Source organism: Aethalodelphis obliquidens, unplaced genomic scaffold, assembly GCF_003676395.1.
Source record: "Aethalodelphis obliquidens isolate GAN/ISIS:26980383/991018 unplaced genomic scaffold, ASM367639v1 scaffold31, whole genome shotgun sequence".
Taxonomy (NCBI): Eukaryota; Metazoa; Chordata; class Mammalia; order Artiodactyla; family Delphinidae; genus Aethalodelphis; species Aethalodelphis obliquidens.
This window is the reverse complement of record NW_020837975.1, coordinates 5,650,899-5,665,902: the sequence shown is the minus strand read 5'-3', so window position 1 is coordinate 5,665,902 and position 15,004 is coordinate 5,650,899. Positions and strand designations below refer to the sequence as shown.

At 47.0% G+C, this 15,004-nt stretch overlaps 1 protein-coding gene across 1 annotated transcript; it reads left to right on the top strand.

Annotated features, from left to right (window-relative positions):
• The first annotated feature begins 1,084 nt into the window (after nt 1–1,084).
• Nucleotides 1,085–13,344, top strand: TAP2 (transporter 2, ATP binding cassette subfamily B member). Its single transcript, XM_027126905.1, has 12 exons — nt 1,085–1,199; nt 1,307–1,807; nt 1,888–2,002; nt 4,252–4,382; nt 4,613–4,818; nt 5,387–5,584; nt 5,740–5,868; nt 7,791–7,979; nt 8,117–8,290; nt 8,473–8,632; nt 12,144–12,280; nt 12,581–13,344. Exons 1-12 carry the CDS (start codon nt 1,136–1,138, stop codon nt 12,809–12,811), a joined length of 2,235 nt encoding a protein of 744 aa, XP_026982706.1. The 5' UTR covers nt 1,085–1,135; the 3' UTR covers nt 12,812–13,344.
• Nucleotides 13,345–15,004: the final 1,660 nt, after the last annotated feature.

Below are 15,004 nucleotides of genomic sequence, written 5' to 3'. Positions count from 1 at the left end.
GAGGTGGTTTCAACCAGAAGAGTTATTTCTGGAATAAACCAATCTACCTGCCCCATAGATGGGCTCTGGGTCTGGCAGGACCTATAGAAACCTGACTACTGTGCTAATCAGTGTTAAACTAAGAAGCAAAGTCTACTTCCCTCATATGAGGAAGGTGGTTCCACCATAATCTGAAGCATAAATCTAGAGGCGTCTGAACACTTTCTCTGCTCAGGAGCTGTGCTGAGAAAGACAGGGAAGATGTGCAGTGGTGGGGGGCCTTCTCAGCTCAGAATCTGTAAGTGGAAACTCACTTAGGTCCTGGTGAGAGTAGCTGGGCCTTCTGTATAGAAGTCCTGTGTGTTTCTCGCTTGGACTCTGGCTCTGTTTCGTGTGTGTGTGTGTGTGTTTTGTTTGTTTGTTTGTTGTTGTTGTTTTAAACCCCAAGATCCTACATCTGGAACTTGGATTGGGAAAGAGGGCAGTTCTCAAAATAGGTTCAGAGCTGAGGTATGAAAATCCATCGGTTCTCCAATTACAAAGCATCCCAATCCTCGAAACAGCTCTATTTTACTTAGTGGCAATTTAAAAAACTGCAGCCGTTTCCTATGACAGAGTAACTGTTGCTGAGGGTGGAGACTAACCGGGGCCTGGCACGTGGAGCAGGACTCAGGGGTCTGTTCCGCGGGCTGCAGGTGTCGCGCGCCGCCTGCTGGCCGCCGGGCCCAGCACCGGGCACCGGCTGCGGAAGCGAAAGCGAAAGCCGAGGGAGCCCGGCCGCCCTGGCTCGGGGATCCTCGCCCGCCGACAGAGGGGAAACGAAGCGGAGGCGGCGCGAGGGCACTTCAGAGCTCGGCCCCCGGCACGTAAAGGAAAGACCTCCGAGCTGCAGCCCAGAAGTCCCCTCCGGTGAGTTGGTGCGCGTGGGAACCTGGAGCTCTAACTGGGACGCAGCCCATCCACCAGCCACTCCGCGTCCCAGGCTTCCAGCCCTTCTAGACCCCGGGAGCGAGGGAGCGGGGCGGGACCGCTTGGCCCTTTGGAACTCGGCGGGGGCGGCTGGCGGGGGCGGGGTGGGGGGAGGGGGTCACGGGTCTTTTTTTTAGAGGATGAGGCTGCAGGTGGTCAGGCTTCCCAGCTCCCTCTGTCAGGCCGAATGCCTGGGATCCTAGGAGGGAGAGGACCAAACACTTTTCAGGCATCTTTCAGGGTAGCACTGGGTAAATAAAATGGGAAGCCCGTGGACGCGTTCGGCGGAGTGCGAGTGGGGAGGAGTGGGGACAAGGATTGGGACTCACCTCTGTCGTTTCTCACCTTCTACGCCTAGATCTCGCCATGCGGCTACCTGACCTGAGACCCTGGGCCTTCCTGCTGCTGGCCGACTGGGCGTTACTCTGGCTGCTGCAGGGGACCCTGGGGGCTCTGCTTCCCCGCGGGCTTCCAGGCCTGTGGCTAGAAGGCACCTTGCGACTGGGAGGGCTTTGGTGGCTTTTGAGGCTGGGAGGGCTGCTGAGGTTTGCGGGAGCACTGCTGCCCCCCCTCTGCCTGGTGACCCCTCTGTTTCTCTCCCTGCGGGCCCTGGTCCCGGGGACCTTGAGTGCTCCCCCAGCCAGGGCGGCTTCAGCCCCGTGGAGCTGGCTGCTGCTGGGTTACGGAGCGGCAGCGCTGAGCTGGGGCGTGTGGGCTGTGCTGAGCCCTCCAGGAGCCCGGGAGAGGGAGCAGGGCCAGGAGAACAACAGAGCCTTGATGTGGAGGTTGCTGAAGCTCTCAAGGCCAGACCTGCCTTTCCTGGGTGTGGCCTTCTTCTTCCTCGCTGTTGCCGTGTTGGGTGAGTCGGGAGAGGGCGCTGTGACTTGGAGGTGGGAAAAGGCCCTGGGCACCAGCACATTCACTGTTGTCCTCCCGCAGGTGAGACATTAATCTCTTACTATTCTGGTCTTGTGATTGACATCCTGGGAGGTGATTTTGATCCTGATGCCTTTGCCAGCGCCATCTTTTTCATGTGTCTCTTCTCTGTTGGGAGGTAGGTGATGGTGATTTGCTAGCCCCCAGTTTTTACAGGGGCCCTCACTTTCCTAACTGTTTTCAGACCCTCTGGTGCCCAAAGCACAAAATACTTAAACTAAAAAATCTGTATTTGTTCATTCACCATTCTGTGTCATGCATCCACTCAGTTATTCCTCCGTTCACCACGTGGCTCCAACATCTTCAAAGTTTATATTACTTATTATAGTTACGGATAGGAGTGAATGTAGTACGAAAGGTGTTTATGTGTCGAATGGAATGTCTCTCAGTTACCTCTCAACACTTTTATCTCCATGAAGTTCCATTTCTCTTTTCTGTCTCCAACCTCCCACCCTGTGTTTGTTTCCACAGTTATCCAGTTGTCAGGGTGGGCATGTTTCTTCCTCCTGACTCTTCGTCCTTAAGTCATCTTGTCTCTCCTGGAAGATCTTACTCTGAGGCTTGTCACCTTTCTTTCCAGCATCTTTACTCTTTTCCACTTCATTTACTTTTCCTTCTGTTTTAAGACGTAGCCAGGAGTCCGCTGTCTACAAACTAAGTAACTAATTAACTAACTGCTTGATAGGGCTGGGACTAGGATGAGGTGAGTCAGGCACCTAGGCTGCAAAATTTAAGGAGGTGCTCATTCTCAGGGTCGTGCGAGTACCTCACTAGCCTTCCCCAAATACCAGCCGGCTGCTTGATCCTGCTCCTTTGATATGGTCATACTTCATTTAGAATCCCTCAAAAACCAGTTCTTCATTATTTCATACTTACTACTCTTTGCTGAAACTACTTAAAAGTGAACTTCTTAATGATCAAACTGCTGCTTTAAAAAAAAAAATCAGCCCTCAGCTCTCTATGTGTCTGTAGCATCTGGCATCAGAACAATCTCTTTTTTTTAAAAAAATTATTTATTTATGTATCTTATTTATTTGTCTGTGCTGGGTCTTAGTTGCGGCATATGGTCTCTCAGCTGCAGCACGCGGGATCTCGTTTCCTGACCAGGGATCGAACCTGGGCCCCCTGCATTGGGAGCTCGGAGTCTTAACCACTGGACCACCAGGGAAGTCCCAGAACAATCTCTTATGATTGATCTTGTTCTTCAGGTAGCTTTTATGAACTCCCTTTCTACTTTCCAGTCCACTCTGCCTCTTCTGGAGAACCGTCCTCCTCTGGATCCTTAATTATGGACTTTTCTCAGGACTCAGTTCTTTGATCTTTAAGAACATTTTTCCTGTTGAGCTAATGCAGCTCCCGTCTGCAGGACATTCCCACATCCACATTCCCACATCCAGCTCCAGTCTTGTAATCCAGAGGCCTCCTTGACGTTCCCATTGGATGACGCCCTGTCACCTCAGACTCCATGCACCCAGAACTCCAAGTGCATCCCACTCCCTCCTGGTCTCCTTGAAAATGCCTCCCTCTTCTTATTCCCATTCATGAAACCATCAGTATCCTCAGCTCCAAGCACCAGTGTCGTCGCTGCCTTTCTCACGTTCTTGCATTTTCCACACTCAAAACGTGCTCCTATGGCTCCTTTCTCTCCGTTCTCACTGTGATCACCAAAGTCCAAACCCTCACCATTTGATGTCTGAGTATGCCAGCAGCCCTCTCAACATGGTCATTAGATTTGTATTAGAAACCCATATTTTGTACAGTTCCTGCTTTTGCGCTTTCACAGTTTTCCTTTGAGTTTGACTGTAAAAATTCACTTGGTCTAAGAGGAATTTTCCAATCCCAAGGACAGTGGAGAGGGAGAACAGCAGGATCCCAGGGCTTTGGAGATGGGAGGGCAGGGAGTCCATTGCTACAGTTCCCACAAGAAAGTATCAATATCTGGAAGTAAGAAGAAGGACGTTGGGGGTGGAGGAAGGAGACCAAGACCAAGGGGAAAGCTGGAGGGATGGCCCTGAGAGAGACCAGGTCAGAAGCAAGCCATAGGCTCTTTCCCTTCACAGCATCTTTCCATTTCTATTGTACTGTTCCCTCCTGTCTAGAACAGAATGAACTAGTGATGCTGGTGAATCTGTCTGTGTTATGATGTGGTTCCCACAGCTGGCTCACTGTGTCCTCTTTTCTCTTCGTCTGTTGATTCCTGCCCCTTGTGTCTCCCTCTCTCTTATTTGTTTCTCTTCTGCTCTCATGATATACTGCCCCCAACTTTGTATTTGTTTTCTTCGCATGCTTTCTCCTCTGCTTCTCTCTCTCCCTCCGTCCTTCTCTGCATCTCTCCTCTTCATCCTCTGCCGCCCTCCTTCCCCGCAGTTCACTGTCTGCAGGCTGCCGAGGAAGCACCTTCACCTTCATCATGTCCAGAATCAACCTGCGGGTCCGGGAGCTGCTTTTCTCCTCCCTCCTGTGCCAGGACCTTGCTTTCTTCCAGGAGACTAAGACAGGTAGGGCCTGGAGTCCAGGTCTGGGGTCCCCCAGGACTTCCTTTCCCCTCCACTGCCCTCCCCCTGCATCCCTGGTGCCAAGGCCTGGAGCTGTTTTTCTCTCTTTGGGGACCGTGTAGAGAGGCAGTCTGCAGGGAGGGAGGGCTGTGTGAGATTGGGAGCTCAGGAGGGAGTTTCTGGGGGTTCTGCATTACAACATGTGGTTTCCTCACCTGCTTTGTCCTGCCCAGGGGAGCTGAATTCCCGGCTGAGCTCGGATACCAAACTGATGAGTAACTGGCTTCCTCTTAATGCCAACGTGCTGTCTCGAAGCCTGGTGAAAGTGCTGGGAGTTTACAGCTTCATGCTCAACCTGTCACCTCGACTCACCCTCCTTTCTCTGCTTGAGGTGCCTCTAATGACAGCGGCTGAAAAGATGTACAGTGCTCGCCATCAGGTATGTGTAGATGCTAGGGAATCCCCAGGGAAGAAGAAAGTTCTCCTAGAGGCCTTCTCCAGGCCCTTAGAGGCTTCAGAAGGTCCATGACCCTCTGGGACTTTGTGTGTGTGTGTGACAGAGAGTGGGGTGGGAAGAGAGGTGGCGGGGAAGAGAGAGAGAGAGAGAGAGAGAGAGATTTTCAGGTTATTTTTCATTATAGGTTATTAAAAGATGTTGAATGTAGTTCCCTGTGCTATACAGTAAATCCTTGTTGCTTATCTATTTTGTGTTAGTAGTTTGTATCTGTTCATCTCAAACTCTTAATTTATCCACTCCCCCCTTCCCCCAATTTTGGTAACCATAAGTTTGTTTTCTACGTCTGTGAGTCTGTTTCTGTTTGTATGCAGATTCATTTGTATTATTTTTTTAGATTCCACATGTAAATGATATCATATAATATTTGTCTTTCTCTGTCTGACTTACTTCACTTAGCGTGAAGAGAGCGTTCCAAGGGCTGGAATGAGACGTGGGGGTCGGCTGTCTTCTGCCGAATCAGCCCCTCCTATCTCCTGCCCCACTTTTCCAGGCAGTCCTTCAGGAGATCCAGGATGCTGTGGCGAAAGCAGGACAGGTGGTACGTGAGGCAGTTGGAGGGCTGCAGACTGTGCGCAGTTTTGGGGCGGAGGAGCATGAGGTCCGTCGCTATAAGGAGGCTCTTGACCGATGCCGGCAGCTGTGGTGGCGACGAGATCTGGAAAGGGCCCTCTACTGCCTCTTAAGGAGGGTGAGGAGGCTGAGTGGCTGGAGGAAGGGCTCAGGGAGGGGGCAGGGAAAGTGATGGTCCTCTTCCTACAGCTGGTCTGGGGGTCGCTCAGTGTCATAGGGGCAGGGAGGCCAAAGAATGGAAGATTCTCAGGCTCCCTTTCCTTCTCCCTCCAGATGCTGCACTTGGCAATGAAGGTTATATTGCTGAGACGTGGGCTGCAGCAGATCCTGGCTGGGGACCTCACCCGGGGCGGGCTGATCTCCTTTCTGCTCTACCAGGAGGACGTGGGCAACCACATGCAAGTGAGTCAGGAGCTGTGCAGGCTCTCTTTTCCCGCTTTGTCTTCTATTTGTTCCCCTTAAAAAAAAACAACAAACTGAAATAACCCCAACTCATTGTGATAGAGAATTTCAAACATGGGCAATAAAAGAGAAAAAAACTATAATGTGAACCCCCATGTACCCAACATCTGTTTTTTTTTTAACTTTTTTTTTCTTTATTTTATTTAAAATTTTTGTTTTATATTGGGGTATAGTTGATTTACAGTGTTGTGTTAGTTTCAGGTGTACAGCAAAGTGAATCAGTTATACATATATCCACTCTTTTTTAGATTCTTTTCCCATGTAGGTCTTTACAGAGTATTGAGTAGAGTTCCCTGTGCTACACAGTAGGTCCTTATTAGTTATCTATTTTCTATATAGTAGTGTGTATATATCATAGGATATTGAATATAGTCCTCTCTGCTATACGGTAGGACCTTGTTGTTTATCCCCCAGCATCTGTTTTAACAGTTACCAATTCATGGCCAATCTTATTTAATCTGTAACCCCACCCACTTCCCTCCCCCCATATTATTTTGAAGCAATCCAAGATACGGTTTCATCTGTAAATATGTATCACTACATGTAAACATTAAAATACATGTAACCACAAAGCCATGGCCACAGCAAGAGAATTAACAACAACTTCACCAAATGCAAGTCAATGATCAGATTTTCACATTTTTCATAGAGGTATATATTACACTGATCTCTTTCTCTCTCTCATATACATCTGTGGTGACAGCAACCAGTAAAGCTTAGATCCATTAAATCATTTGCGGTGGCAAAACGGTGACACTCCCCCATTCCTTATTTATTAGATGCATGTCTCAAGGGAGATGTGTCCTCATCTACTGTTTGGTTGCCAAGTGGTACAGTTTGATTAGGAAAGGCACAGTAAGTGTTTAGTTCCTTCCTATATTTACCAGTTTTCAAAAATAATTAGTTACTGGATCTTGGGCTTTATAAGTTTCGTAGACACGGATTAAACATCTTTTATGGGTGGAGAGCTGTGCAAAGCAGTCTGGCATCTGCAAAGAGGAGGTGGGCACAGCACCCGCTTTTAAGGAGTTCCCTGTGTAACTCGGCCAGACAGAGCTGTGTACGAGTAACTGGAAAGGTCTGGGGATGGAAGGACTCTGGTCTCCATCCTTTACCTGGCAAATTGGAATAATGGGGTATTGGTGCCCCTTTGAAATTCAAGCAAATTGCACATTAAGGGGACTTCCCTGGCGGTCCAGTGGTTAGTACTCCATGCTTCCACTGCAGGGGGCACGGGTTTGATCGCTGGTCAGGGAAACAGGATCCCACATCCCACATGCCCTGTGGCACGGCCAAAAAAAGAAAAAAAAAAAAGATCGCACATTAACAGTAGGGAATCGGGACTTCCCTGGTGGCGCAGTGGTTAAGAATCCGCCTGCCAATGCAGGGGACACGGGTTTGATCTCTGGTCCGGGAAGATCGCACATGCCGCGGAGCAACTAAGCCCGTGCTCCACAACTACTGAGCCTGCGCTCTAGAGCCCACGAGCCACAACTACTGAGCCCACGTGCCACAACTACTGAAGCCCGCATGCCTAGAGCCCGTGCTCTGCAACAAGAGCAGCCACTGCAATGAGAAGCCTGTGCACCGTAACCAAGAGTAGTCCTCACTTGCCACAACTAGAGAAAGTCCACGCAGCAACGAAGACCCAATGCAGCCAAAAATAAATAAATATACATATCTATATATATGTGTATATATCTATATCTATCTATGTATATATAAAAGGTAGGGAATCTTTTTTGGATGAGGGGAGAAGCATGGCTGGGGTGGAGTGTGACAGGCAGGGTGTGAGGAGTTGGGAAGTTCGTTCCTGGTGGAGCTTCCTTTGCTTGGCTGACCCCTGCCTTCCTGTTTTGCAGACCCTGGTGTACATGTTTGGGGACATGCTGAGCAATGTGGGGGCTGCAGAGAAGGTGTTCTGCTACCTGGACCGAAAGCCAAATCTGCCTCCAACTGGGACACTGGCCCCGCCCACTCTGCAGGGCCTGATGGAATTCCAGAACGTCTCCTTTGTGTATCCCAATCGCCCTGACCAGCCTGTGCTCAAGGTGCCCAACGGAGACCCCAGGGAGGGAATCTGGGCCCCTCACGCCCTGAGTGATGAGAAGCTTATCCTTCTCTGATAGAAAGAAGAGGAGAGGGAGGGCAAACAGGCAGGCCCCTCACTCTTGCCTGGCTTTTCTAGGGTCTGACGTTCACCCTGCCTCCTGGGAAGATGACCGCACTGGTGGGGCCCAGTGGATCTGGAAAGAGCACAGTAGCTGCTCTGCTGCAGAATCTGTACCAGCCCACCGAGGGGCAGGTGCTGCTGGATGGGGAGCCCATCTCCCAGTATGAGCGCCGCTACCTACACCAACAGGTGGGTGGGGAGGAAGGAGAGGGATTGCAGATTGGATGGAAGAAGTATGTGCGGAGAGCAGGGGGTGGAGATGGGGGAAGAAACACAAGGGGTCCATTGTGAGGTAGGTAGGCGAGGAGGAAAGGAGGGTCCCTGCCTTGGGGGTTTCCACATGGTCCTCTGCTCCTGTCGCCTCTGCCCAGGTGGTTTTGGTCGGGCAGGAGCCTGTGCTGTTTTCGGGTTCGGTGAGGGACAACATCACTTATGGGCTGAAGGGCTGCAGCGATGAGAAGGTGCTGGCTGCTGCACGGGCGGCCAGAGTGGAGGAGTTCATAAAGGAAATGAAGCATGGACTTGATACAGGTACCTTCTTTTTTTTTTAACATCTTTATTGGAGTATAATTGCTTTACAATGGTGTGTTGGTTTCTGCTTTATAACAAAGTGAATCAGCTATACGTATACATATATCCCCATATCCCCTCCCTCTTGCGTCTCCCTCCCACCCTCCCTATCCCACCCCTCTATGTGGACACAAAGCACCGAGCTGATCTCCCTGTGCTATGCGGCTGCTTCCCACTAGCTATCTATTTTACATTTGGTATTGTATATATGTCCATGCCACTCTCTCACTTTGTCCCAGCTTACCCTTCCCCCTCCCCGTGTCCTCAAGTCCATTCTCTATGTCTGTGTCTTTATTCCTGTCCTGCCCCTAGGTTCTTCAGAACCTTTGTTTTAGATTCCATATATATGTGTTAGCATACGGTATTTGTTTTTCTCTTTCTGACTTACTTCACTCTGTATGACAGACTCTAGGTCCATCCACCTCACTACAAATAAATCAATTTCATTTCTTTTTATGGCTGAGTGATATTCCGTTGTATAGATGTGCCACATCTTCTTTATCCATTCATCTGTCGAAGGACACTTAGATTGCTTCCATGTCCTGACTATTGTAAATAGAGCTGCAGTGAACATTGTGGTACATGACTCTTCTTGAATTATGGTTTTCTCAGGGTATATGCCCAGTAGTGGGATTGCTGGGTCATATGGTAGTTCTATTTTTAGTTTTTTAAGGAACCTCCATCCTGTTCTCCATAGTGGCTGTATCAATTTACATTCCCACCAACAGTGCAGGAGGGTTCCCTTTTCTCCACACCCTCTCCAGTATTTATCGTTTGTAGATTTTTTGATGATGGCCATTCTGACCGGTGTGAGGTGATACCTCATTGTAGTTTTGACTTGCATTTCTCTAATGATTACTGATGTTGAGCATCCTTTCATGTGTTTGTTGGCAATCTGTATATCTTCAAAGAAATGTCTATTTAGGTCTTCTGCCCATTTTTGGATTGGGTTGTTTGTTTTTTTGATAATGAGCTGCCTGAGCTGCTTGTAAATTTTGGAGATTAATCCTTTGTCATTTGCTTCATTTGCATATATTTTCTCCTATTCTGAGGCTTGTCTTTGGGTTTTGTTTATGGTTTCCTTTGCTGTGCAAAAGTTTTTAAGTTTCATTAGGTACCATTTGTTTATTTTTGTTTTTATTTCCCTTTCTCTTGGAGGTGGGTCAAAAAGGATCTTGTTGTGATTTATGTCATAGAGTGTTCTGCCTATGTTTTCCTCTAAGAGTTTTATAGTGTCTGGCCTTACATTTAGGTCTTTAATCCACTTTGAGTTTATTTTTGTGTATGGTGTTAGGGAGTGTTCTAATTTCATTCTTTTACATGTAGCTGTCCAGTTTTCCCAGCACCACTTATTGAAGAGGCTGTCTTTTCTACATTGTATATTCTTGCCTCCTTTATCAAAGTTAAGGTGACCATATGTGCGTGGGTTTATCTCTGGGCTTTCTATCCTGTTTCACTGATCTATATTTCTGGTTTTGTGCCAGTACCGTACTGTCTTGATTACTGTAGCTTTGTAGTATAGTCTGAAGTCAGGGAGCCTGATTCCTTCAGCTCCGTTTTTCTTTCTCAAGATTGCTTTGGCTATTCGGGGTCTTTTGTGTTTCCATACAAATTGTGCAATTTTTTTTTCTTGTTCTGTGAAAAATGCCATTCGTAGTTTGATAGGGATTGCATTGAATCTGTAGATTGCTTTGGGTGATATAGTCATTTTCACAATGTTGATTCTTCCAATCCAAGAACATGGTATATCTCCCCATCTGTCTTTATCATCTTTAATTTCTTTCATCAGTGTCTTATAGTTTTCTGCATACAGGTCTTTCGTCTCCTTAGGTAGGTTTATTCCTAGGTATTTTATTCTTTTTGTTGCAATGGTAAATGGGAGTGTTTCCTTAATTTCTCTTTCAGATTTTTCATCATTAGTGTATAGGAGTGAAAGAGATTTCTGTGCATTAATTTTGTATCCTGCTACATTACCAGATTCATTGATTAGCTCTAGTAGTTTTCTGGTAGCATCATTAGGATTCTCTATGCATAGTATCATGTCATCTGCAAACAGTGACAGTTTTACTTCATCTTTTCTGATTTATATTCCCTTTTTTTCTTTTTCTTCTCTGATTGCTGTCACTAAAACTTCCAAAAGTATGTTGAATAATAGTGGTGAGAGTGGGCAACCTTGTCTTGTTCCTGATCTTAGTGGAAATGGTTTCAGTTTTTCACCATTGAGAACGATGTTGGCTGTGGGTTTGTCATATATGGCGTTTAGTATGTTGAGGTAAGTTCCCTCTATGCCTACTCTCTGGAGGTTTTTTATCATAAATGGGTGCTGAATTTTGTCGAAAGCTTTTTCTGCATCTATTGAGATGATCATATGCTTTTTCTCCTTCAATTTGTTAATATGGTGTATCACGTTGATTGATTTGTATATATTGAAGAATCCTTGCATCCCTGGAATAAACCCCACTTGATCATGGTGTATGATCCTTTTAATGTGCTGTTGGATTCTGTTTGCTAGTATTTTGTTGAGGATTTTTGCATCTATGTTCATCAGTGATATTGGCCTGTAGTTTTCTTTCTTTTCTGTCACATCAACAAAGATGTGACATCTTTGGTTTTGGTATCAGGGTGATGGTGGCCTCGTAGAATGAGTTTGGGAGTGTTCCTCCCTCTGCTATATTTTGGAAGAGTTTGAGAAGGATAGGTGTTAGCTCTTCTCTAAATATTTGATAGAATTCGCCTGTGAAGCCATCTGGGCCTGGGCTTTTGTTTGTTGGAAGATTTTAAGTCACAGTTTCAATTTCAGTGCTTGTGATTGGTCTGTTTACATTTTCTCTTTCTTCCTGGTTCAGTCTCGGAAGGTTGTGCTTTTCTGAGAATTTGTCCATTTCTTCCAGGTTGTCCATTTTATTGGCATAGAGTTGCCTGTAGTAATCTCTCATGATCCTTTGTATTTCTGCAGTGTCAGTTGTTACTTCTCCTTTTTCATTTCTAATTCTATTGATATGCGTCCTCTTCCTTTTTTTCTTGATGATTCTTGCTGATGGTTTATCAATTTTGTTTATCTTCTCAAAGAACCAGCTTTTAGTTTTATTGATCTTTGTTATCGCTTTCTTCATTTCTTTTTCGTTTATTTCTGATCTGAACTTTATGATTTCTTTCCTTCTGCTAACTTTGGGGTTTTTTGTTCTTCTTTCTCTAATTGCTTTAGGGATACAGGTACCTTCAGCCAAACCCACTCACCTCCCTCCCCAGCATCATGAGTTCTGTAGCTGCCTGTCCAGCTCAGGAGCCTTTGTTCCTGGAGAGCAGGGCAGGGTGATGATGCTCTATCTACACGGGCAGCCCTAGAGGTCCCTCCCCTACTCCGGGCCCTCATCCGCCTAATTGTTGGCTGTGGAAATACCAGCTGTGCTTGTGAGGAGGATGTTTTCGTGGTCACCTGTGTATGAGGAGAGGGATTTCTCGGTTTCCTCAGAGGTTGGGGAGAAAGGGAACCAGTTGGCTGTGGGACAGAAGCAACGTCTGGCCATCGCCCGGGCCCTTGTGAGGGACCCCCGGGTCCTCATCCTGGATGAAGCCACCAGTGCCCTGGACGTGGAGTGTGAGCAGGCTGTGAGTACTGGGCTCGGAGGGGCAGGGGCGGTGGGACCTTTCTTAGGGCTGGGATGGAATGGAGGCTACGTGGGGGTGGTGTGGGGACATCCCTGATGCCGCCATGTCTCCCGTCCCATCCTCCAGCTGCCACAGCCCCTCTGAGAGAGGAGGGCAGCGCAGACCTTTCCCTCCCGTTCTGTCTTATCTTCTTGTGTTTCATGCCTTCTCTACCCTAAGTCACTAGAGATGGTGCCCAGTGGGGCCGTGGCGTCCATCTCATTCTTATCTTTCTGAGGTGTTATGATCCTCCCCCTTCAGCTGCAGGACTGGAAAGCTCGCGGGGACCGCACGGTGCTGGTGATCGCCCACAAGCTGCACACGGTTCTGAACGCCGACCAGATCCTGGTGCTGAGCCAGGGAGAGCTGAAGGAGCATGAGCAGCTCATGGAGGGGCAGGACCTCTACTCCCGCCTGGTGCAGCAGAACAGGAGGACTGAGACCCCAGAGATGCTGGAGCCTTCTCAGGGCCATCTCAGTGACCCAGAGTAGCTCCTGCTTTGGCTTTCCCTGGGGGTGTTCCCCTGGGTGGTTGTTTTTGGAGCTGGAGGCCCGATGATGGAGATTTAGACCATGTGTACTTTTGTTGGGGCCATGGGAGGGCAGGAGGTTGCTTTCTGTATCCAGGGACCTTATTTCCTTGATGAACAGAGCTTTGCCTGGTGCTGAGTACTGTACTGTGGCATCATAAGTACATTTCAAAATATTTTTTCCTTATATAAATAGCACACATTCATATAGGAAATGTAGAAAATAGAGACAGGTAGGAAGGAGAAAAGTAAAGCTGCACACTGTTTCACATCCCAGAGATAATCACAGGGACTATTTTGCTGGCTGTCTTAGCCTTTGAATTGTTCTTTGAGATACATATTAACCAGTATGACATAAATATTCATGAGTTGGCCTTTCTGTATCCTTCCCTATTCCCACCAGGACCTGATATTTTGTTGGGGAGCTAGGGTATGGTGGGACAGAGAACTGTTCCCTAATTAACAGTATGAATAAAGTATTGATGAGTTACTGTGTACTGTGTACTGTACTGTGTACTGTGTACAGAGTAGGAACTATGCTAAGCCTTTTTCATGTATTATCATTTTTAATCCTTATCCTCAGCCCTTTGAGATTGTTAGTTATTATCCCCATTTTATGGATGAGAATACTGAGTCTCAAAGAGATTAAAGGACTTTCCCAAGGTTGCACAGTGGTGGAATTGGACTTGGAATCCAGGCCTGACCCCAGAGTCCACGCTCTCAGCTAATACATTATATTGCATCTTGTGTCATAATCTACTTTATAATCAGATCAAGTAAAGCTTTTTCACTTCTAGCTCCGAAAAGCTCTGAATCCCTTATCTTCTCTCTGATCTCGTTCTTGTAACTTTCATTCATAGTGTGAGATGATCTCATATTCAGAGAGGTTCCCCTACCGTTGGTGCACCTCTTCCAGCCATTGTTCACAAAGTCATTCTTCTTTCTAAAAGACGCATAAGACGATGTCACTCCTGTAAAATCCTCCCTGTGTCTTCACCCCTTTTTCTGCTCACATCTTCCTCAGAGACAGTTTTTCTAGCCCGTTTGTCTCACCCTTTCTTGTTGGATTAAGTTCTATCCACAACAAACTTCCTGCCCTCCTGATGCCTTTGTGCCTCTGAATATGTTGTTTCCTGCCATTCGGTGAACGATGCTCCTGGATTTGCCCCAGTTCTTTAAGATTCAACTCAGGATTCAAGTCTCCCAAGAAGCCTTGCTTTATCTTCTCAGTCTGGAGAAAGTGCCCTTTCTACGTGCTCTTGTTGCTCTGCTGCTGGGGCTTACCTCTCACAGTCCCTATTAAACTCTCCACCGCCCACTGTAGACCTCTGTCTTTCCACGAGACCATGAGCCCTTGCGGGGGAGGCTGTCTATCTTATTAAGCTTTATATCTACTACCTGGCACAGGGCTCCATTCATAGTGGACAATAAATAAATGTTTGTTGGGTAAATGAATAAATCTCCTTCCTCTACTGTCTTCCACCTTAATCCTCCCTACACATACAAATCGTGGAAAGTCCAAAGCTGTGCACGTCACTGGTTATTGGAAGGGTCTTAAAGTGGACGGTTCCTATTCTAGGAAATTGAAACTTTCACTTTCCCAAAAATAGCAGGTACTTTCCCGACTAGCAATGAACTCACCAGATATTTTTGTTTTTGTTTTTGTTTTGTTTTTCTGCCTGGCCACTGTTGGGAGCAAGGTGAGGCCAGAGTAAGGAACTTCTGGTGCAGATAAACCTTTGCTTCATCCTGCTGCTGTCCTACTTCTCCACACCTGTTTATCTCTCAAATTTCACCAAGGGTGAAATAAGCATTGGGAGAGAGAGAAGGCTGGCCTGATTCCTTCCCCTCCCCACCAAATGTCCTCCTTCTATTTATAAAGTAGGAATGATAATTTCTGTATCTCCCTACCTTATGGAAACTATAGTCCTCACAGAAGAAGATCTATTAATCTTTGATGTCCTCAGTACAAATTTTACCCATTGACTCAAAATACTTTAAACTTGGAAGACATCTTAAAAATAGTATAGCTGTCAAATCTTACTTTACAGATAGGGAAAGTGGCCTGAAATCACACAGCTAATCAGTGACAGAGCTGGGAGGAAAACTCAGGCATCCTGATGGGCAGTATGGGAAGATACAGCAGAACTTAGGA